Source organism: Oxyura jamaicensis, chromosome 3 (assembly GCF_011077185.1).
Source record: "Oxyura jamaicensis isolate SHBP4307 breed ruddy duck chromosome 3, BPBGC_Ojam_1.0, whole genome shotgun sequence".
Taxonomy (NCBI): domain Eukaryota; kingdom Metazoa; phylum Chordata; class Aves; order Anseriformes; family Anatidae; genus Oxyura; species Oxyura jamaicensis.
Genome location: NC_048895.1, coordinates 21706032 through 21727601, shown reverse-complemented (window position 1 = coordinate 21727601; position 21570 = coordinate 21706032). Strand labels below are relative to the sequence as shown.

Sequence of the window (21570 nt, the reverse complement as noted above, 5' to 3'; positions counted from 1 at the left end):
TTCTTATACTTTTTCCTTATGTTTTCTATCACTAAACCTGAAATAAATATTTAGAGTTTTCTAGTTTGACCTTCTGACTGCTCTGGTTTGCAGAAATGACCTGAAATACTAATTTTCAAATGTATTTTCTATTGGGTTATCTTGCCTCCTGGGGACAGCAGACCAGAGGACTGGATCTGTTTGCAGATGCCCCTCTCTCCTCTAAGCAGGACACATGTTTTGGTTTTGGTGGTATCAGGTCAATAAATTAAATCAGGAAACATTTTGATTCTGAAAGACTTTAAAGTTTTATTTAGAAATGAAATAGTGAAACAAGATGTTCCACTGCTTTCAGACAATTTTTGAATCATTTAATTCCCTGGACATTTTTCCTACTTTTTTTATTCCTATTTGCAACTGAAACAAATGCTAAGCACTTTCTACAGGACCATGGATACTTACTTGCAATGATAGACATTTATTAAAATATCCTAAAGAGTAAGCAGTAAGTAAGTAATTTAGAACCAAAACATAGTAAACTGCAAGAGATATTGGCCATTATTAATAAATATGCAGTTTAAAATAGAAGCTGAATTTACAACATCAAGCTTCTTGCTGTCAGAAGAGGGTAACATAAGACTGATTGTATAGCTATGCTTCCATGGCTTTTGCTTTTCTTGGTTATAATCTGATAAAATTTCCTTTTTCAGTACTTAAAATTAGTGAGTTTGTTGCTAACCTTAGTAAGGTCAGAGTTTGACTTTTTGCTTTCACTAAATCTGTGTTTTATTTTCTCTGGATGTGAAAAAGTATTACACCTAGACACAATATTTATACATATAAATAGGCATGTACACACACAAACACACAAAAATACTTTTGCACTTGTACACAAAGAAAAAAACAAAGGTATATGAAAGGAACACCCCTTCCTTCACGATGTGCATATAAATATTACACAGAGATAAGTGCAACAGTGAGACAACTGCTTATACATTAACAATGTAGGTCTTATTTTTTTTTTAATCTGATTTCTTCAAATTTACATCCCCCTCTGTGGATGCCCCTCCTGTGACCTGGGAGCTATGCTACATCTTTGAACTGTCTACCGTGTGCACTATATTCTAGTCAAGGGGAAGAAACTGAAAGGTCAAACACTGCTCCTGCTCACACCTGCCCGGAGGGACAGTGGCTCTTGCATGCAGAAAGGATGCAGAAAGCTCACTGGGCTTGTGTCTATGGACAAATCGCCATACAGCTTTGGACCTTCCTGAATGCAACAGAAGCCTCAAAGTAAGCCCCTGATTCTCAGTCTGTCCATCAATACAGTGTTCATAACTGAGTATGCTGAACTGAATCTTTACCATGTTGTCATCTTATTCAAAACAGAGAAAACATAGAGTGGGATTATACAGACTTGAAATTCCATACATCTCCATCAAGGTTTAATGCACACGTGCTTTAAGTCATGCCCTATTTAACACTTACGATTACACAGTTGACCAAATTCTCCCTAGAAAATGTTTCCACAGCCTCTTCTAGTCACCTCACAAAAACCTACAGCAACGTTTTTTTGTTTTTTTTTTTTTGTTTGTTTGTTTTTTCTGTTGCAGAGTCATTTACTCAGCGAGGTTAAAGATAGCTCTCACGTCTGCCCCTGCAGCTAAAAAGTAACTCTTTACTTTAAAAAACAGAAGATTTGGAAGATATACCATTGACAAATATATGCACACATTTGAAATCAAGAGTTTCAGCTCAGTTACTATAGAAAGATAATAAGCTGTGTCCTACCTATGGTGGTAATAACAGTGCCAGCAAAGAAGAAGGAACTTCCCAAGTCCCAGTGACTGATCTGAGTAGATGTGTTTCCTAAAGGTATGATTCCTGCATTTATTGCTGCCACTACTTGCTGCAAGTTTAAAAAGATTTTCGTCAATATTCATGAAACAAAGATATTAATACACATTACACAGTAATTTGATAAGTCACTTATTTAACACAAGCAATAAACCAGCAAAGGATGGGTATGGGCTGTTTGAGTTTTATCATTCAGTCAGGCTAGGATGTAATCTTCAGAACACACCCGACCATGTCAGAGAGCTGCAGAGCTGTGAGCTCTAGACCCCTAATGCAAAATGAATAAAAAATCCACAAAGTCCATAAAAGTCACCTTAACTAGATGACGAACACAATAATTTTAAGTATTGTAACTATTTGGTGAAGAAAATGTTGCATTAGACAAAGATTTACAAGTAAAGTTTCCCAAAATATTCCTCTATTGAGTTAGGTAAGCAGATGTCTTTTTTAAAACACAGCCATTTTAAAAGAAAAAATGTCCATACATTATTTTGGATCAAATTAACTCCAATTAATTGAAACACTTCTGTAGAACAGATGATTCAGTAATTAAAGATTTATAATTACACTTATGATTATAAAACTTCCACCATATTAATAACAAATCCAGAGTGAAGTACTAAACATGTATCTCCAAGTTTATACGACTATATACTTCATAAATGTCGCCCTTGAAAAATTCAGTTCCAGCAGCTGAAATGAACAAGCATGACATTTGTGACATTTTCAGAGTCTTGAGAAATATGAAACATTTCTTATTTTGGCAATGTCACCTATTGTAAATTGTTATCACGAAAAGAGGACTCTTGTGCACTTTTATCTCCACTGGAGGAATATACCAGCAGCATTTCAGTTAAACACTACATGTCAAGAAAAAAGTATTTTTAAACTTGCAATAAATATTTTAAGAAACGCAAGCTATAATTTCATTCTGAAACTTTAAAACAGGATTTATTTCATAATTATGATCATAGTAATAATAATTAGCGTTTAACAAACGAACAACAGAGGAAGCAATCCTGCATAGCTAAAATGAACATTTTTACTAACCAATAGCTTTCTGCTTGGTGATTTGTCCAAAAATGACTTTTCAGATAAAGACATTCAGCAACAGGGTAGACCAGAATGTTTTCTGTGTGGGCAGAAAACCCACTGTTTCAGTTTCTGAAACTGCTCTGAAACTGAAACACTCTGAAACTGTTCCACTGTTTCAGAGGAAGATTGTTTTGCAGAATTATTATTATTTTGAATCATAAAACGCATCAATAATTTGCTATGAAATCACTTTTGTTTCTAAACAGTGCCCGTGGAAGTCAGTTGTTCTGGACAGACAAAATATCAGTGCTGGGATCACCAGGCTATCAATTTGTAGCGGCTAGATCTCAACCAAAATCCTCCATTTCCAGTTTGCCATTGTCAAAGCTCAGATGCACAAAGCAGCCATTTCCAAATCCACAGCTGTATCTCTATAGCCATGGGGATCTTGCTGCCATTTTCAGCACCCAGGGTTGTCAACTGAAAGCCAGCTAGGGAAATCAGCACTAGTACCAATTTCAGAATTTACACATCAGAGATATTCCTTTAACTTACAAACCCTATTCTGCTGCATTATGAAGCCTACTGAATACATTTTGAGTATTTTTTTTTTTCATTTTATCGAACTAAGAATTTTCACCATATGTCCTTGTACCTGCAAATGGGAACGTGCTCTCCACTGAGGATGTCATATGGTAAAGCACTGGATCAATATAATTTTATGGGCCCATTCATGGTTTATTGCAGTTTAGTGTACTGCGTGAATGCCCTATACTGAACAATGCACCTGTTTAGGCAGTCTAACAAGACCAATTTTTATACAGATCCAGATGTAAAATGTTTTCAGAGCTTTGTATCACCACCACAAAGTTTTGGAGCCAGACTACATCAGTGTCTTTTCTATAAAAATATTCTCATTGAAATTCCTCAAAGATCCATGGCAGCCATACATTCCCTAACTGCAGTATACTACAACTACAGAATTCCAGAAATAAATAAATAAATAAAAAGATGCAACTTAACCCAAAACTGCTGTGTTGGGTCAGACCTGACAAAACACAACATGTGGCTACAAAAGACAATTAGTCATTCTTATGTCTGGTTTTAACCAACAGCTAATTTGGAAATGATGGAGAATTAGGGCAAGTAGGAAAGTGGCTTTTTCTTCACACAGCTTCAGACCAGAAGTTTTATGGACTTTGAATGGAAGGCTGCATCTGCATCATGGTGTTAAGATTGCATTGGGTGGATCATTTTACCAAGAATTTGACTACTTTTGGAGACCTCTGGCACTCTGGGAGCCAAGAAATACTGTGGCAGTGAGTTCTGCAATTTATCTGTGGACTGTTTAAAAAAGCACTTCCCGTTTGTGATTAGTATGTGCTTCCACATAATTTTATAAAGTTCTTATGTCATGAGAAACATTTCAACAGAAATTTCTTATTTGTCTGCTCCAAGAAATTCATGGTATAATAGACCCATCAGCTGCCACTTTTCCAAGTTAAAGGCTCTTTCTTATTAAATAATGTATTTACCTATTTAAATAAACCTGTTGAATATTGTACATCAGTATTTCTTTATTGCCACTATTCTCATTGACCTTCTTTGTACCTTTACTGATTTACCTTAAGCATTATTTTAAATACAGTTTTAGTCAGAAAGGGCTAGATGATGCCTTCTTTATCGTCTGGTTATTAAGTTTCCAAATACACACTATTATGCTTTCTTCTCTGTGGTTCCCATGTTTGGGAGAAGCTAGTCTTAAATATTAACAGCATTACATTCCTTCAGAGCTGTCCGTAAGTCTTCCTTACTAACAAGGAAGGATGACAGGCCTAAAAGCAGAAAAGTTGCAGGTTTACCGTGATCAATAACACCATCTCATAAAGTCTATGAATGTTGCCTCTGGATTTTACTGGGAGGGTAAATTCATCTTAAATTATTTGGATCAGCAGTTATCTTTCCTCCTTAGTTTGGTCAGTGCCAGTGAACAGGTCCTCATCTAAGACTACTCCTAATGAAAATATTAAAAGAAAATAACATATATGACAATTCCTAACATACATGCATTTCAGGGCAATATCTGCAAAGCAGCATCTTCTTTTTGATCATCTCCACTATACAAATGTACAAATGTAGCACAGAATAAAAACCCAGCCTTGTGCCAGTGTTTTCTGCCAACTTTACTGCGGACTGGGATCTCACCCTCTGTGTTTAAAAAGGATGTTGTTATTCATTGTCAGTGCTCTTAGGTCCACTTTTCTCTGTCACTTTATTCTTGATCTTCAGCCTTATTTCTTGACTGATGCCTTACTACAAGAGCAAACACAACCATTTCATTTGTCACAAGTTTGGCATGACTTTTCTTCCTTTATAACCTTTATTTCTGTCATCTGAGCCCTTTGGAATATCCTAGCTTATAAAGTAGCATTAGTAACTGTGCATTTTCAACCCTGAAAAGTCATGAAAACTCTGTATAATCTTCACATTTATAGTAGGTGGTAGCTGATAAAGGCTTTGTGTTCTCTTAACATTGGAATTTCTTGGCATCTAAAAAACTACAATAATACAGTTAAGTGACAGCCTCAGAGGGAATTTTTCTGTTTTTTTCTTATTAGTATTCCATGTACAAACTAAATTCCAGCTTAAACCTCATTTCCACTTCAGTACTACAGAACCACTCAGCACTAGAATAGGGATGTGGATAGTTTCCTTTCTTAAACCATGTAGATTATTTCACTTGTCTTGCCTTCTTTGAGCATGTTTGTTTATCTCTTTTGTATGAGATGACTGAGGACTGAGCAGAGGAGGGGTCAGCCAGCAGACAGCATCCAATCATGGTCTCTGTGTGAAATAGTTTTAATAATATTATTATGTCTGTTCAGTAAAAGTACTAGGTTTTTGACCACTTGCTTTTTAATTGTCTTTATAATGGTGAAATTTGGGCTTTTTTTAAGGAAATAACATTTTCAAATATCTAAAAACTTTAGTAACTTGATTCTTATTTTTTTAAGTCACTAGGATCCTTAGGCTAGCTCTGTGCTGTATTTTAGGCATAGGCATGAGCTGTGTTCAGGTCCTTACCTGAACTACAGCCAGACTACCTGGCTTTACACCTCTAACCAGGAATAAGCTTCAGCAGAGCATCAGAGAAAAGAGGCAGAGATGTTTGAGCACAGAATGGATTGGCCAGGCATTACTTGTGTTACTTTTGAAAACAGGACCTGAGTTCTAAAAACATAAACACTGCATTCACCGTTTCCAAGAACACCGGGAAAACAGGAGTGACAACATAAAATCTCATTTTAATTCAATGTCAGTTATTCATTTCCAATATAATTTAGAAACACTTTCCGGTAACTATATTGTGCAGTTTTGGGTTATCACATCTCTGTGTTCACGCAGATAGCTGTCTGGAGAGACCATGCTGAGCTACCCGTGCAGTTTATCACACAAAACAGCCTTACAAAAAGCAGTTATTTTGAGGGTTGGAAAAAAATAATAATAAATAATAATAATAATAATAATAATAATAAAAAAAGATAACAATTCTCCTAGGTCAGGGATTTCAACCTTTGCGCTCCTCTGACCCTGCAAGGAGTCAATGAAGATGAAAGACATAAGCAAGCCAGTTGATGATTGAGCTGCATCCACTAATCTGGGGTCCACATTGCCACAGGAGAAATACAGAGAGGTTTATAAACTGAGGAGGATAGCCTCTGGTAGTCATCCACTTTCTCACATACAGAACAGGCAGAAATGAGTATATGTCAAACCAGCCGCCCCTTCTCATCTTCTTCTCCAGCAGGCTCTGAATGCATGCTTTTGTACTGTACTGCAGTCACTTCACTTTTCTGAAATGATGTAACACAACATTTCATTACTCTCATCTTTTCTATCCAAAGATTAAAATAGATTCACCTTAAATTATGCTGCTGATAAAAAATGGAGCATGTTCTGTTACCCAGCTTGTCAGGAGTTAGCTTGTGCTTCCTGGCAATCAATTAACAAGTGATATCAAAAAGTCAGAGATGCCTCAAAGTTTTTGGAAACTCCATTCTCTGCCTAGATTTACTCCTTTGCTGTCCTGCTGCCTTTTTGACAAGAGCTCTCCCTCTCTCTCCAGTGTAGCCACACACCTCATGCTGCCCACCTACTGCATGGGTCCTACCTTTGTACTTCTGCTTTGGTTTACAGAGAATGGAAATCCCAGTTCTGTGTTCAGAGGCACACCAGGATGCTTTTAACACTTAGCAAATGAATCCCCAGACTCCCAAAGCACATGCTTTTGAGCCTTACTGATTAAAGAGACTGCAATGATGTTTGCATTGTATTTCTGTGACTGCATGTACTTCTTTTTAGTTTGTATAACTTATGATTGTGATCTATACTACCAACTAATACCCACCATGCCAAAGAACACTTCTCATCCAATGTTCACAATCTACTTGAACTAAAATATATAAAAACATATTGAAAACCATTTTATATTTCTAAATATGTGTTACAAACAGTATGTATATAAATTTTCTGTGTGCTTACATACATATATAGACATATGTACAGACACATCTAGGGAAGAGGGTTTTTCTTTGCTTCTTGAGCTTAAAGACAGGAAGAATTATTCAGACAGCTGCTCAGGAAAATTGACTTACCAATGAGTCATAGCTGCCACCCTTCTAAGACAAAAGCTGTCATTCAGATGCACTCAAGCTAGCTAGGTTCTTGGTCCTGTAAAACTGTTCATCTGAATTAAATATATCATGTAAAAGCCCAAACGCCAGCAGCAGGAAAAAAAAAAAAAAAAAAAAAAAAAAGTTAGAAACCACTCTGTTTGAACAGAGAAGCAAAAAGGATGGTTAGAATTTATTTATTATTCTCCAAAAAGTCTGTATTGCTTTTGTGCTCATGAAGGATAAAGAGCGTGTGCATAAAAAAATTGCTTTTGGTTTAACCGCCATGAAGAAAATAACTACAGAAGAGGGATTTGTACTGACAGTGTGCTAGGATGGGAGCGGTCCCAGGCAAAAAATCCCTCTCCCCCTGTGCTGAGGCAGAAGAGGGGACTTCTGGGAGGGGAGGGTAAAGAGCCAGGACTACCTCTATACTTCAAAATAGCTCACACAAGCTCACCTGCTTTGATGGGCAGACTCCTTACTAAGGACAGACACATGCACAGGGTAACAACACACACTACAGTTCCTGCATTTCATGTTTTCACTGTCTTAAATGTCATTCATTTCATGTTGCTTCACAAACAGCATTAACAGGCAGCTCTGCGGCTGGTATTTGCGGTTTGTCGTAAGCTTCAAGTCTGAAATGCAGCAGCACGACTTTGTACATTAAAAAAACTGATGCAAGGGTATTTTGGATCCCCAGATAAATAAATCAAATACACTGCAGCATCAATCTCTTTTATGCTGGTCTGTCAGTCTTTTCAAGGATCTAAGGTTTACGAAGCACAAACACCTGCTGCTTGTGGGCTAGGATCTAGACCAAGATGGGATAGTTCCTGCTCCTTCTTGGGGAAGCTGGACGGAATTGCAAAAGGGAGAGTCTAAGCTGGTCTCAACTGGGCAGGGCCCGAGCTGGTGCAAGGCAAACTCCCTCAAAAAGTTCCAAAAAGTTCCTCAAAAAGATCACAGGACTGAGAATGTCTATCAACGTTGAGATTCAAAGAATGGACATAATTTCATTCAAGATGAATAGGCTTATCTAATACATTTTAAATTTATATAAATGAATAGGCTTAGCTAATGCCTTTTAAATTTATATAAATAAATGTCAGATTTGCCTGAAAACAAAATCTTTGCATATCTGTGACTTTTTATTTCCAGAAATGATAGAACAAGCTCAAAAAGCTTCTAATCTCTGGGAGAGAAAAAAGGATTTGCACTTCTTTATTTTAACAGTTTTCTACCTGATCTGAGAGGCTGGGGCTCAAGGAGCTTATCTGGCTGAAATAAAACAACATACTTCTGAGGATGCAGCAAAATTAGTTTCTTAGGGCTAAGATGCAAGATGTAAAAAATCCTACAAAAAAAGATACAAAATCAGCTACTGGTGGAGGTTCACCATAATGAAAAATACATCCAAGCTACTTCAATCTACAAAAATGAAGTCACAGAAAATACGTATTTTGACGTAAAATATTTTTAACAAGAAATTAAGTCAGAAGACATGAGGACATTCTGGTGATACAAGTTTGATGAAAGAAATGCAGGTCCGTGGCATTTATAACTGTATCGAGCTTTCCTCAAGAGAGAGAAAAAAAAAAAAAATCTTTCCTCCAGAGAGATACAGAGAAAATACATTTTAGTCTCATTCACAACCCAGAAGATGAATGCAAAGTAAAGGGAGAATTTAGCCCCTGCAAACATAGGATAGAAACAGGCAAGGCATGGCGCACGGCTGTGGACCCCAGCCCTGAGAGCTTTCTTCTCATGTTAACCACAAATCCCATGCAGAACCCATGGAGATCAATTTGTGCGATCAAGGTCAATTCAGCTAATCTTGACGGTTTATTGATTATTTTTATTTTAAATATAAGCACATTTTTGTGGGCATTCAGTTTTCAGAGGAAGACACATATTCTGAAAGGGGCTGGATAAAATCTCAACAAAGTCCCTTACTGCAGGGACAGGTTGGTGCAGCACAATGAAAACTTGCTCAGATTTTGAAATGAAAGCTTTATAAAACAAGAGTTACCACAAACAGCACTTGGAACACATGAAAAGATTGAGCTGTTTATTCTGATATTAATTTTTCCACTTGTTAGGGTCTTCAGAATAAACAAATTTGAAGGAATTTTCTGCTAAAAGAACCAGAAATTAGATATGTTCTGTTATTTAGTTTCAGCTTTTACTTTAAAAGTCTTTATTAAGTTTCAGAAGTAAGTTACTAAGATAACTAAAATAATTCACACCAGTTTGCTAGGACACTTCAGATATTTAAAATAATTTAACTGAAATTTCTCTTATTTCCAATTTTTGTACAGTAATACACTAAACAACTTGATGCTTGGGGAGTAAAAAGACTTTCATTTTGGTTTATAAAGGTTAACACTAAAACAGATAACTGCTGAGTAATACATAATTAGGTGTTATTTATATAAAAAGCTCTTCCCTCTCCCTCTCCTTTTTTTTAATCAGCTTTCTCTTTGGCAGGAGGACAAATACCCGTCTCTCATTGCCAAGACAGCCCACAGTACACAACACTGGTCACATCCGAACATGATGTGCATGTATACAGCATGAATACAGCAGGAGATCTTTCTGGGTACCTGGCAATACTTTGTGCATCTGAGCTTGGAAACTGCCTCCAACGTTTTCAAAACTTTACTGGCAAGTTCAGCAGAGGGAACAGTAGACACACAAGGAGAAATGAAGCTGAAATAAAATAATTAGAGATTCAAGTGCTCTAATTAGAGATATATTTTTTTTCATTCTATAATTCTTATTGTTCCTTGGATTACTCCCAGGTTTCTATCAGCTTCTGTCAAAAAAAAAAAACTCACTAGTGGGGAAAAAAAAATGTTCCACCAGACATGTAAAAATTCCCTACCATAAGTGAAGAACAGTTTTTTTTTGTTTTTTTTTTTTTTGTTTGTTTTGTTTTGTTTGTTTGTTTTCTTTTCTCATATACATGAAATCCAGACAGTCTGACTACCTTTACTCTTTCATTTTGTCATCTGCATGGCATGTCAGGGCCAAGCTGAGAGCAGGCACAGACAGAGAAACCAAAAAAAAAAAAAAAAAAATCCACGAAAATTGACAAGAACTCTTCTTGCAGCAGCAGCAATAGTAGCAAAGTCTCTGCTCTGGCCACACCCCCTTCCAGAGCTGTATAATATGTGAGATATTATACATAACCTTTACCAAACACTTTCTCATCTGTTAATAACCAAGACCCTTTCAAGACCTTCTAGCCAAAACGTTAAAAACACGTTTGACATGAGACCACACACAGCTGGCTGGGCAGTTGCATCCTCATCAGACTCAGCCAGGCAGCGTTTGTATGTTCACAAGTTTCCATCACGGGGGATTTCTTTAGCTGTAGATCGTGGGTACACCAGCACTTGATGCTGTGAACTGTCAAGCTCAGCATCGGTGTGTAGAGCACGCAGTGATCCACTTAATACTGTTGTTAATACTGGCTTCAGGCTACAGCAAACGGAGTTGAAGGTGCCTGAAAAAATGGGCTCTTGGGTGTACAGAAACCCTCTGCATCACTCGTGCACATACGAAGGTTGGTATTAAATAGCAGTGCTTGTGAAATATCAGAAAAGTGGTTTCTGGAATCAGGCCTCAAGGACATGCATTGTTGTTGTTCATTTCAGGTGTATTTTATTGCGGTGAGGCAAGAAGGAACTGAAGTAGTGAGCACTGAAAGAGATTTGCAGCACCAGAGCATAGAAGTCAGCGACAGAGAAGGTCATGAAGACCACCTCTTTGTCAGCACACAGGCAATGCTGCTGGACTCAGCTGACCTCCCAGAAGTTACGAGGAAAACCCAGGTCATTTTTCTGAGGCAAATGAGGTTGCTTGGCTGTCATCAGCAAGGCACTCTATTTCATTGGCTTTACATGATCTCTGCGCTGCACAGCAGCTCTCCATCACCCCAGGTTTCACATGTATATCACATATATAAAGCATATAAGAGTATAATTCCCACTGAGTACACCTAGAGGAGCCACCCAATCCATGTGAAAACTTACAGTTTCAGGAATTCAGAACCCAAGCAATAAAGCTCTGTGTGTTGAAAACTTATCAGTAGCATATACTATTGTGCCAGGAAGGTTTTGAGCGACTGGTGAGATAAACCAAGGATGAAGAAGACAGGAAGCAAAAATTCCCTGTGTGCATTGCTAGAAGCTCACAACTTCGTGTGTTGTAGTCACCTCTGGGGCAAAGGAAAGATTTTAGCAAAGAGGATGGAAACTAGCACCTGTGTGCTAGCGAATTGGACTTTTCCACCTGCAAAAATGGTTTTGGTCGAATTTGTGCTCTTAGGCCAGTCTTCCCAACTTTCTCACCTGACTGAGCCACCACACAATGTACTGTCAGTTAGGAGTAGATGGGATGGTCAGGACTGCTTGAGAGTAAGGGTTAAATGGCAGATCCGAAATTGTGAAGACTGAAAATGCCTTGCATGGTAAGCACCTTGAGCAAAGACTAGCACAAACTAGAGCCAAACCAGTTTCTGAATTCCCAGAACATTAAGTTCAAAAGGAAAATTTTATAATGAATTTCATTATAGTTTGACTCAATGTAAACACTTGATTAAAGAAGACATTATAGTCTGTAAGCTCTGTAATTTTCTTCACACACACTAAGCATTCCAGCTTCCTACTGCGCTAGAACGTATTAATTTTCAGTTTGGTATCTTTCAGTGAATTCTTAAATATCATTTACTTTTCCTTCACATGCACTATTTAGTTTTATTCATACAGACATCCAATGGAAGCTGAAGAAACACTGCATTATACTGTACTAACAGTCAGACATAAACCCAGAGAGACAAAACACTTTCCAATAATTTAGCTTCTGTGACAAAGTGGGAAGAAATTTGACCCCATGGTTAGGGTAGCTGGGAAAAAATGGATTTGAGATGCTGCTTTACCACAGATTTCCTATTTTATTTTGGGCAAGCCATTTAATTCCAGATCCTTAAACAACTTGATGTAATCCATTGTCACTTATTCCACAGAAAGAAAGGCATCTACATGTATTTGTAGGACTTTGCCTTGGCTCCCTTGTGCCTCTGTCCTCCTCCTGTAAAAGGGGAACCACAGCACGTTCCTACCTCCATGCCCTGATCTTCACAGTGCTGAGGAGGGGTCTGATCAGCAAAAAGGAGGAAGGAGGAATTAAGTTTTTCCATTTAGCCAGACGACAAGCACAGCAAATTCTTCCCACAAGCACCAACCTCGCATTCACGTGCTGTAGGCAGCTGTGTCCCCCGCCATTCTCCAAAAGCCTTTGTTTTTTCTGGTCATGCCAAGATCGCTAGCTAAAAGGGAACTAATTCTGATACAGGTATCTGTGCACTGATAGCTGTGCTGAAGCTGTCATTTATTTTACACAGCACATCAAATGGGCTTTGAATGCTGATGAAGTGGTTTTCTACTACCAGTCTGTGCTTCTGGGAAGGGAATCATAAAAGCTTAAATATCTAAGTACTCCAGTGCAAATTTCAACATTTTTTTTTGCCTTCAGGACCATCTCGTAGATGATGTAAGATAATATTGCTTCCATATTTCTATTTTTATCTTCAAAAGTACGGGATCTGACCTAAAAAATTCATATGGGATATTTATACTAGCAACAAGAGATTATTTTTAATCAGAACGTGTGTGTGTGTCTCTTTGAAAGATTAGCTCACATTCTGCTGGTAAAAATGCTGAAACATATTTATTACATAGCATCAAAATTGTTCAGATTGACAGCTCTTCCTTGGGCATGCCTAGTTGGGATGCATGGAGATAGGAATTGCTGAATAGTCATTTTAAAGGCTGCCACTTTTGGAATAATTCTGAGGGAAAAGGAGGGGGATAGAAATCACAAACTGCAAGACATTTTTCCAGTTTGCCTTCAAAATTTAGAAGTGGTGTGTCATAAATTTAACTCGGTAAACCAGAGCTTTGTATTTAAAGCTGCAAAAAAACAGGTGTCCGTGCCAATGCCATGCTCAAGGCAGGTTGGTCTAGGTAGCTAAAATCAAATTCTAAGCTCTCAGCCAGATCTGCTATTAAAATCCACCTCCAGAAGGCCCTGCTGCCCATGCCACTGGCAAGCTCCGGAGCCTGCGCTACCCATGGCACACGAATGCCCCCCCACCCTCTTTTGTTCGTCCCCTTCCCACCCCCAGCCCCACAGCACCAGACGGCCCCACGGCTCCTGTGAATGAAAGGATCAATCCCTGCCAGCTCTTGGCTGTTCACTCCAGCCTCCCACTCCCAGCAGTGACATTTTTGGCAGCCCCTTGCTGTTCCCCACAGTGCTGCTGGACAGCCATAAGAATATGGGCACACAGGATTTAAGTTGGAAAGAGCCTCTTGAGGCTCTGAATCTGGTTCTGTGCTACTGCAAATAAGTATTTCCTACAGTTCTGAGCCAGGTAACCTGCAAGGGTAAAGTTGTGTTAGTAGCAACACACCGATTTACATCAGCTGGGGATGCGCCTTTAAGAAGCACAGAAAATTGAGATTTAAGATCAAAATAGCAAGTGCATGGTGCTTTCCTGTACTTAAAACAAAATCAATAAAAAGAAGCATACAGCTGGAAGGAAAGCTAGCTTGATACAATCACGGTAAATTAGAACTCCTTTAAGGCAATGGATGGTGTATTTTCTTCTTCAGAATTGGGCTTCTCAGATATTGACAGACCTAGTAAGGCACGAATCAATATATCAACTCCTTTGTGAACTATTAATTATATATATTGCTGATGAATAATCATTTAATTACCATAATGGGTGGCTTCAATGAAAAGGCTGTCTACCGAGTGCACTGGACCTAAAAATAGCAATAGCTTTTCCACCACGAGGCTTTGCATGGAAATGCTATTGCTCAGCTTCTGGCCTCACCACTTGTTACATTGCTTGGCCAACACGAAGCTCGGCTAAGACAGCTCTCCCCCGTATGCCAGCAGCGCTGCCATACGTTATTTGTCCCTCCGAGGCAGGGCAATGAGGGTGTCGTATGGATTACCTGAATCAGTTCATCAAGCTCTGTTGCATTCACACAGGAATGCTGAGACACAAACGTCTGCTTCTGAATCACAATGGTGGTTTTCTGGGAGGTTTCATGAGGCTGCTCCAGGGCTTTAAACACTGTTGCTCCAATTATTAAATACACGACCACCACCAGGAAAATTGTTGAGACTGTCTTCCATTTCATAACATTAATAGCTGAATCGCTTTCCTCCCGTGAAGTGAGCACGGTAGGCTTGGTAGAAAATGACAATCTTGGTTTGGAGTTCTGAGTGGCCGATTTGGGATCCAGCAAGTCAGGTGCCGCCACTAAGAAAACAGAAAAAGAAAGTTAATTTTTACAGGGCTGGTCAGCGTGTGTTAACAGAGCTTCCTTCTTGCCAAGAGATTACAGAAATTCTGCTGCTTCCAACTGGAATCCTTACGTAGTGGAATCTTTCCCTTAAATCCCATGCCGCCTTACAACAAAACTGCTGCTCGGGGAAGTGTTATCTGTTTACACTCACACCCACATTTGCAACATTTTCTCTGCGTGTGTCCCTTTACGATACTCGATCACTACCAAAACGCAGGATTTCCCCTATTTGCATATTTGTGTAAGGTGGCATTTTGCTGCAGAGATTCTTTACGTCCTCCACTGCCTTAAGCACCACTAAGCGGCTTTCCAGCTGTATTTCCTTGGCATTACAGAAGTAGCAGAAAAATGCAAAGCCGTCTTTCTCTCACCTATTCTACCCTGTGCTCCGACAAACGCTCTCTTACAACAGTTGCGCGATCACTTTGCAACTCCCCAGACACAGCCATAAAAACAACGCGCTCAACATCATACCGCTCCTAAAGCGTTAATTGCGTATCGATCAAACCCTTCGGAAAATACCAGTAAAACACGTGCACTTACTGGAAAAGTCACCCATTTGTTAAAGTGTGTATTTTTATTTACAGCTACGAAAACCCACAGGGCTAGGAAACGAGCAGCTGAGCGCGTTATCAAGTGTCTCCATAACTCATGTGACTGCCAGCAACTACACGGGCACTGAAAAAAAAAAATAAAAAAATCCGCCACATCAAGTGCAGGTAAAGGTCTCCTGCGGGATGATGGCCGCGGCAGTTGACTGCAGAAGCTATATTTAATTTGTCTTGAATTACAAGTACACGCTGAATGGCCGCAGCCCGGCTCCCAGCTGCCGGGGGGTGGAAGCCCAGCTGTGGAGGCAGAGGGGAGCCCCCCCGTTGGCAGAGTCGGGACCCGACGGCCCCACAGGGGCACCCCGGGCACCTGCTGCGGCGGGGGGCAGGGGATGGGGCGCAGGGGCTGGGGGGAGCATCGATCCCCGACCCCCGGCCAAAGTGGGGGGTCCTGGGCACCCCCGCATCCTTCTCACCCCCTTGGGGGCCGGCTCACCACGACTCCCCTTCCAGCCGGGGGCCAGGCACGGCGCCCCCCCTGCACACACCTGCCCGCACCGCGCTGCGCGCCCCCGGCCTCAACCCCCCGCGCCCCTCACCGTGCCGGGGAGCGACCCTCCGAGCCCCCCGCGGATGGGGACTGCGGTGGGGGAGAAGGGGGGGTCCGGGGCCGCCCCCTCCCCTCCCGGCCGGCCCCGCCGAGCCGCGGCGGCGAACAAAGGAGCGGGCACCGGGCACCGCCGCCCCCTCCCCGCGGCCGGTGCAATGCGCCGGGGGACCCCCGCCGGGATGCTCCGGAGACGGGAAGGGGATGGAAGGGAAGGGAAAACGGAAGGGGAGAAGGGCAGGGCAGGCGGCCAGGCAAGGTGGAGAGGGGCGCGGAGAGGCAGGGGCGCACGCAGCATCCGCAGGGCTGGCAGCGGGGAAGGAGGCACGCCATTGTGCTCCTACTCACTTCTTATTTACCGACCCGCTGCCCTCTCCTCGCTCCACGGGCGGGCATCTTCTCGGGGCTCGGGCGGGTGCAGTCGGAGCCGGTTAAAGAGGCAGGAGAAGAAGCAGGAGAAGAAGGCAGAGAGGAGGAGGAGGAGGCTGGCGGGTGGGTCCGGAGCGCAGGGAGCGGCAGGGGCGGGCGGGCTGGCGGCGCGGATCCCGCGGGCTCCCCCCGGCCCCGGGGCGGGCGAGGTGCCTCGGGGCGCGCATCGCGCTCCGCCGCCTTCGCGCGTGCCCGCCTGTGCGCGTGCCCGCGGCTCCGGACGGGCGCCGGGGGCGTGCGGAGCAGCCCCGGGCCTTTTGGGGGGCGGCCGCCCCCTAAAGCCCCCCCCCGCCCCTGCTCCCACTCCCCGCTCCGCGCCCGCCTCCGCGCTCCTACGCCCCTCGCCAGGCGCCCACCCGAGGGACCGAGGTCGACCTGGCTCCCAGCCCCGTCCACCTGGCTCCCAGCCCCGAGCCCGGGCCGGTCACCCCAGCCCGAAGGAGACGCCAGGAGAGCTGCCCGAGATGTGGCTGCTGCCCCCCAGGAGCCTGAACTGATCCCCGTGATTTTGGCCTCGGGCTAAACCCGGTGTCAGCCACGCGTGACTTTATCCACCGGTCCGTTGTTCACGCCAAAGTGATGAAGGTCTGCACTTATCTAAAAGACAGAAGAACATTTGCCAGGAACACCCCAAAACTGCTTCCACCACTGTGTAAAGCCTCCATGAATGCATTCAGAATTTACTCACCATACCAAGTGGGTGTAGGTTGCAAGAATTTCACGCCAGAGGCTGTCTCTGTAAAACGGCCAAAGGCAGTCATACCTCGGGTGCTTGATGGGCTTTAATCCTGCTCAGATCAGCAGCACCATCAGCAAACACTTTAGAAGCCACTTATTTTAGCACGTCGCCATATAAATGTGACATAATACAAATGAGTGTAATACCGAGTTCCTTAGGACTCCCATTTCAGCAGCATCAATCACGCCGCTCCTCCCTGGCATGCCCGCGTCTCTGCGATTTCTGCTGGAGTCATTTCCTACCGCTCCCCATCCCACCAGCCAACAGAGCAGTTGTTGAATGACGAGAGATGCTGGGCCCTCCACCACATGCAGGACTTTATTCACATAGTCCTAATCCTCGAAGAATCAAATCCTCAAACGGTGGCAGGAGCCAGCCCTGTGACTCTTGAAGACAGAGGATTTTCAAGCCCGGAACTCTTTTTATACCAAAAAAGATCATCGTTTTTCACCCTTCTGCCGAAAAGATGTCTCAGCCACAAGCATATGTAAACACTGCCTGGTCCTAGCTCATGGAAAAGAATCGCTTCATATGATTTCTTCCAGCATCCTATGGGAAATCAGGCATGAGCATTTTCCTGCACACTGACTGAATCTGTGTAAAATATTGTGGAAAATACTACTACATGCCTTTCTTTAGCAGTCTAAATATTTGGAATACAATTTTGTTTTTGCAAATGGAGGAATTATTATTAAACGTTGAAAAAGGGTCAGGCTTATTGCCTACAGGTTGAAAGCAGTGGGAAGCTTCCCAGTAGCTTCAGCAGGGTTTGGATCAGGCCTTTCATTTAGGCATTCAACCAAACGGGCAGGAAGCATTTTGGGTAGCAGGAGAGATCCACTCCACAAATGACTGTGATGGTGCCCTGCCTCTGACAGCTGAAAAGCTGTCCCTGCGAACATAATTATTTCAATTAATTACCTAGTGAACTTCTTAAATATCTCCTTTGAAGTGGCTGGTATTTTCCACCTACAGGGATCACAGCCACAGTCCTCAGCTGGAGATCGCTGCTTACTTAGACTGGACTTCAGCTCTGCAGTCGCATTTCCACCAGGGATGTAAACATTCCACGTACGGTACCTTTAACGACAAGCATCATCCAATCCAGCAAGAAAAACAGCATTTCTTTTTGGGGTGTACAACAGAAGCTATTGCGTGTAGCAACTCCCATGCTCTTGAGGCCTTATACAGCACCAATATTTAATCTGTAGAGTCGTGCCCGCCGATATTTTTGATGTAACGTGCACCAGACATTGAATATTGTGTGTGACCATTTCGCCCTCAAATTTGGAACTGACATTCGAAAGGTTTGAAGTGTCAGGCCTGTAGCAGGCCTGCACTTTGCTAAACAAACACACTCAAATGCAGCGTGTCACCGGCAGCGTGTCACTGACAAAACACACCACCAACCAACGTGGATGAGATTAAGTAATAAAAGGGGTTACAGCACGGAGCTCCAGCCTTGAAAGCAAATGGGCTCGCTGCTGTGCCAAAGAGATTTATCTGAACAAACCGAAGAAAATCCTCAAATGCTTACAAGTCAGAGTATCTACAGGTTTGTGTATTTCATGCTAACACGAGAAAGGCTGGCAAAGCATGGAACTGACAAGAGCTGTCTGAAAATGTGGCAGCATGAGCTTGGGATAGCCACAGTGCTCACAGAGAGCGGCTGTGGGAAGCTGCTCGACCCTTTGAAATGTTAAAAGTAGGCTCGGCCGAGAGAGGCAGGCAGGCAGCAGGCAGAGGAAGCGGTCGTGATATGATAAACACAGCAATCACATATTCATACAAATAACAGCTGTACTTGACCTAAGCATAGATTTGATAGGGCAAGAGTGCACTTGTAAGGAAATAGTTATTCCAGAAGGACAGAAAGACTAATTTAAAAAGCCTACATAAAAAAATACCCTTATCTGACGCTGCTTTCTGTTCCTCTTTTCAGCCACAGGAGCCATCCCCCCTGAAAGGCCAGGAGAAGCACTTTGGGTCTGGAGCAAGGGGATCCTCCACAGCCCCACCGCTGGGTGCCACAAATTCTGTTCTCCTCTAGCCAGCTGCATAATAGGAGGCATCCCAGCTTCCACACTTCTTTATTCTTGTTTAATTGCCAAGGATTTCTGCATCCCCAAGGGGCTGTTATGGCACGGCATCCCATGAGGGCATTTCCCTCCCTGCTTACTCCCAACACAAGAGCATCTGTGGGTTTCCGCACAGAAACACAGCTTTCCATAACTGCTCTACCCTGAAGGGAAGTGTGGAAAAGACTCAGATGAGGGTCAAGGCACATTTGTGCCAGTAGGTGGTAATTTAGGTTCTCTTTTCCTCTCAGAGGTGCTTCAGGGATGTGGCCCTCCAGTGCTTCCCATCGATCGGGAAAAGATCAGTGCTGCGCAGTTTTATTACAACAGAGCCCAGCAGAAATACTGCTGCATTTATTTACCAGGTTAATTTTAAGGCAATTCTTATGTATTCAGCAGGACCTACAAATTACTTGTCTCTTGACTTCTTCAGAGACGTTGAAAGACCTCTGTCAGTTCTTTATGGATAATCATAACATTAGGGCCATGCTACATCACTATATTCTGCCACTAAACTGTTAGTCATATCCTTCCGACGGAATTTACACTAAACAAGAAACTAATGGCACACAGCTCACTTCTCCTTCCAGTGGACAAGGAGACAGACACGGGTCCGGGGGCCACGCTCCCTTCCCACCACCAGCAGCAGAGGCCAGGGAGAAGGCGCCGGGCTGGAGACACTTACGGCAAAGCCCTACTCAGCCTTCGCTCACCTCTGGAAAGCCTTACCACGACTGGTGGCATGGACAACATCAAACTCCCTACTTTATCCACACTTCATGCTCTCTCTGAGTCTTTTAATGCCTCCTTCCCACTCCCTGCTCAAACATACATTGTGCATAGACAAGAATGAACCTTCAGCACGACTACTGCAAACCTGATTGAAGACTTCTTACGTTACTACTGCACCTATCAGTCGGCAACATTTAAAAATGCATGAACACTTTTAATTCACATTTTTAAATGAGTTAAACATTACGTGGTGCAACTCGTATATGTATTAATGAGTTCTACCTACCCTGAGTGTCTGTTTTACAGTGTGATGAATTATGTGTTCAGCAGAAAAGCCATTGTTCTGCACCTCATCAATTCATAGAAAAAATGTTTACATGTGCCTATCTGTTTTCATACAGCTCAGTTGTCAGTTTTAATTACGCTCTAATTCTTTCCATCACAAGTAATTCTTATCTATTAATCCACGTGTGGCAAGTGGGAAGTTGTTTTAGGATCCACAAAGTACTCGCTATAGTAATTAATATTGTGAATGTGTATTTTCCTTTACTGGCTTGCAAATCTCCCAGTGGGTTTCCTCCCTGCCTGTGTCGTCTTACCAGATCTAATGGGATTTATTTGTCACATGTTCTGCCACTGTTTTTTCATATTTGCTTTCACAAATCTGTTATGCTTGGGCAGCTTATTTTATTTTTTTAATTATAACTAACTTTTCAATGTCATTCTCATCAATGATAAATGTGAATTGCCATATGTCACCTTTATTACGGTTTATTTATGCACAGGAAAAACTTACTTTGAATTAGTAATCTCCTTGAGGGAAATCTAGTGTTGCTTTGAGTTGATTGCATTTTTTGTTGTTGTTTGTTTTTTTGTTTTGTTTTGTTTTGTTTTCATTTTTTGTTACTTATCCAAATGTTCTAAAAAGTTGGTATTTGTAATTTATTTTTCATTTTTGCTAGTTGTGGTCTCTTCAAATAGGAGACTGACAATGGTAATATGTAGATTTTATATTTGGCTGTCCACACCCATTAGTACAAATCATGCAACTGTCCTCATAGATTTTCACGGCACAGCTGGATGACTTATAACATGGAAACTTAATCTCTGTATTGTCTCTGCAGAATGGAAAAAAGCATGGAATATTTTTAAACAAAAAGAACGTACACATGCATGAAGCTTTGACCAAAAGAATGGCCAAGGTTCATACTAAGACAGGTTTTCTTGAGTAAGTAAGCAGGTGCTCGTTTTTAAACTATGTCTTGAGAATCTGGTTTTATATTTGCAAAATAACACACGCACATTTTAGGGCATTCTGCAAATAATTATTCAAACCTTTGGCACAACTATCTGTAAATAAAATAAAATACAGACGGACACTGGAAATCATCTAAAATAGTATTAGTGCTTTTCTTGTACAGTAATACACAAATAACACTTAGAAGAAACAAAACAAAGGGAGAGAGAGGAGAGGAGAGGAGAGGAGAGGAGAGGAG

The 21570-nt window shown here is 41.8% G+C and overlaps 1 protein-coding gene across 6 annotated transcripts in view; it reads right to left on the bottom strand.

Moving 5' to 3' along the window:
• The window catches only part of KCNK2 (potassium two pore domain channel subfamily K member 2), a 124517-nt gene that overhangs the window by 58518 nt on the left and 44429 nt on the right, over positions 1–21570 (bottom strand). For 2 of the 6 annotated variants that reach the window (XM_035320974.1, XM_035320976.1), the window contains 2 exons: positions 14582–14892; positions 1771–1888 (listed from right to left, as the gene is read on the bottom strand). In XM_035320974.1, the coding sequence (XP_035176865.1) occupies positions 1771–1888; positions 14582–14892 (429 nt within the window). Of the gene's footprint in view, positions 1–1770; positions 1889–14581; positions 14893–15309; positions 15418–16444; positions 16750–17213; positions 17350–21570 lie in introns of those variants that run through there. The other 4 variants (XM_035320977.1, XM_035320978.1, XM_035320973.1 and 1 more) reach the window with 4 other exon arrangements.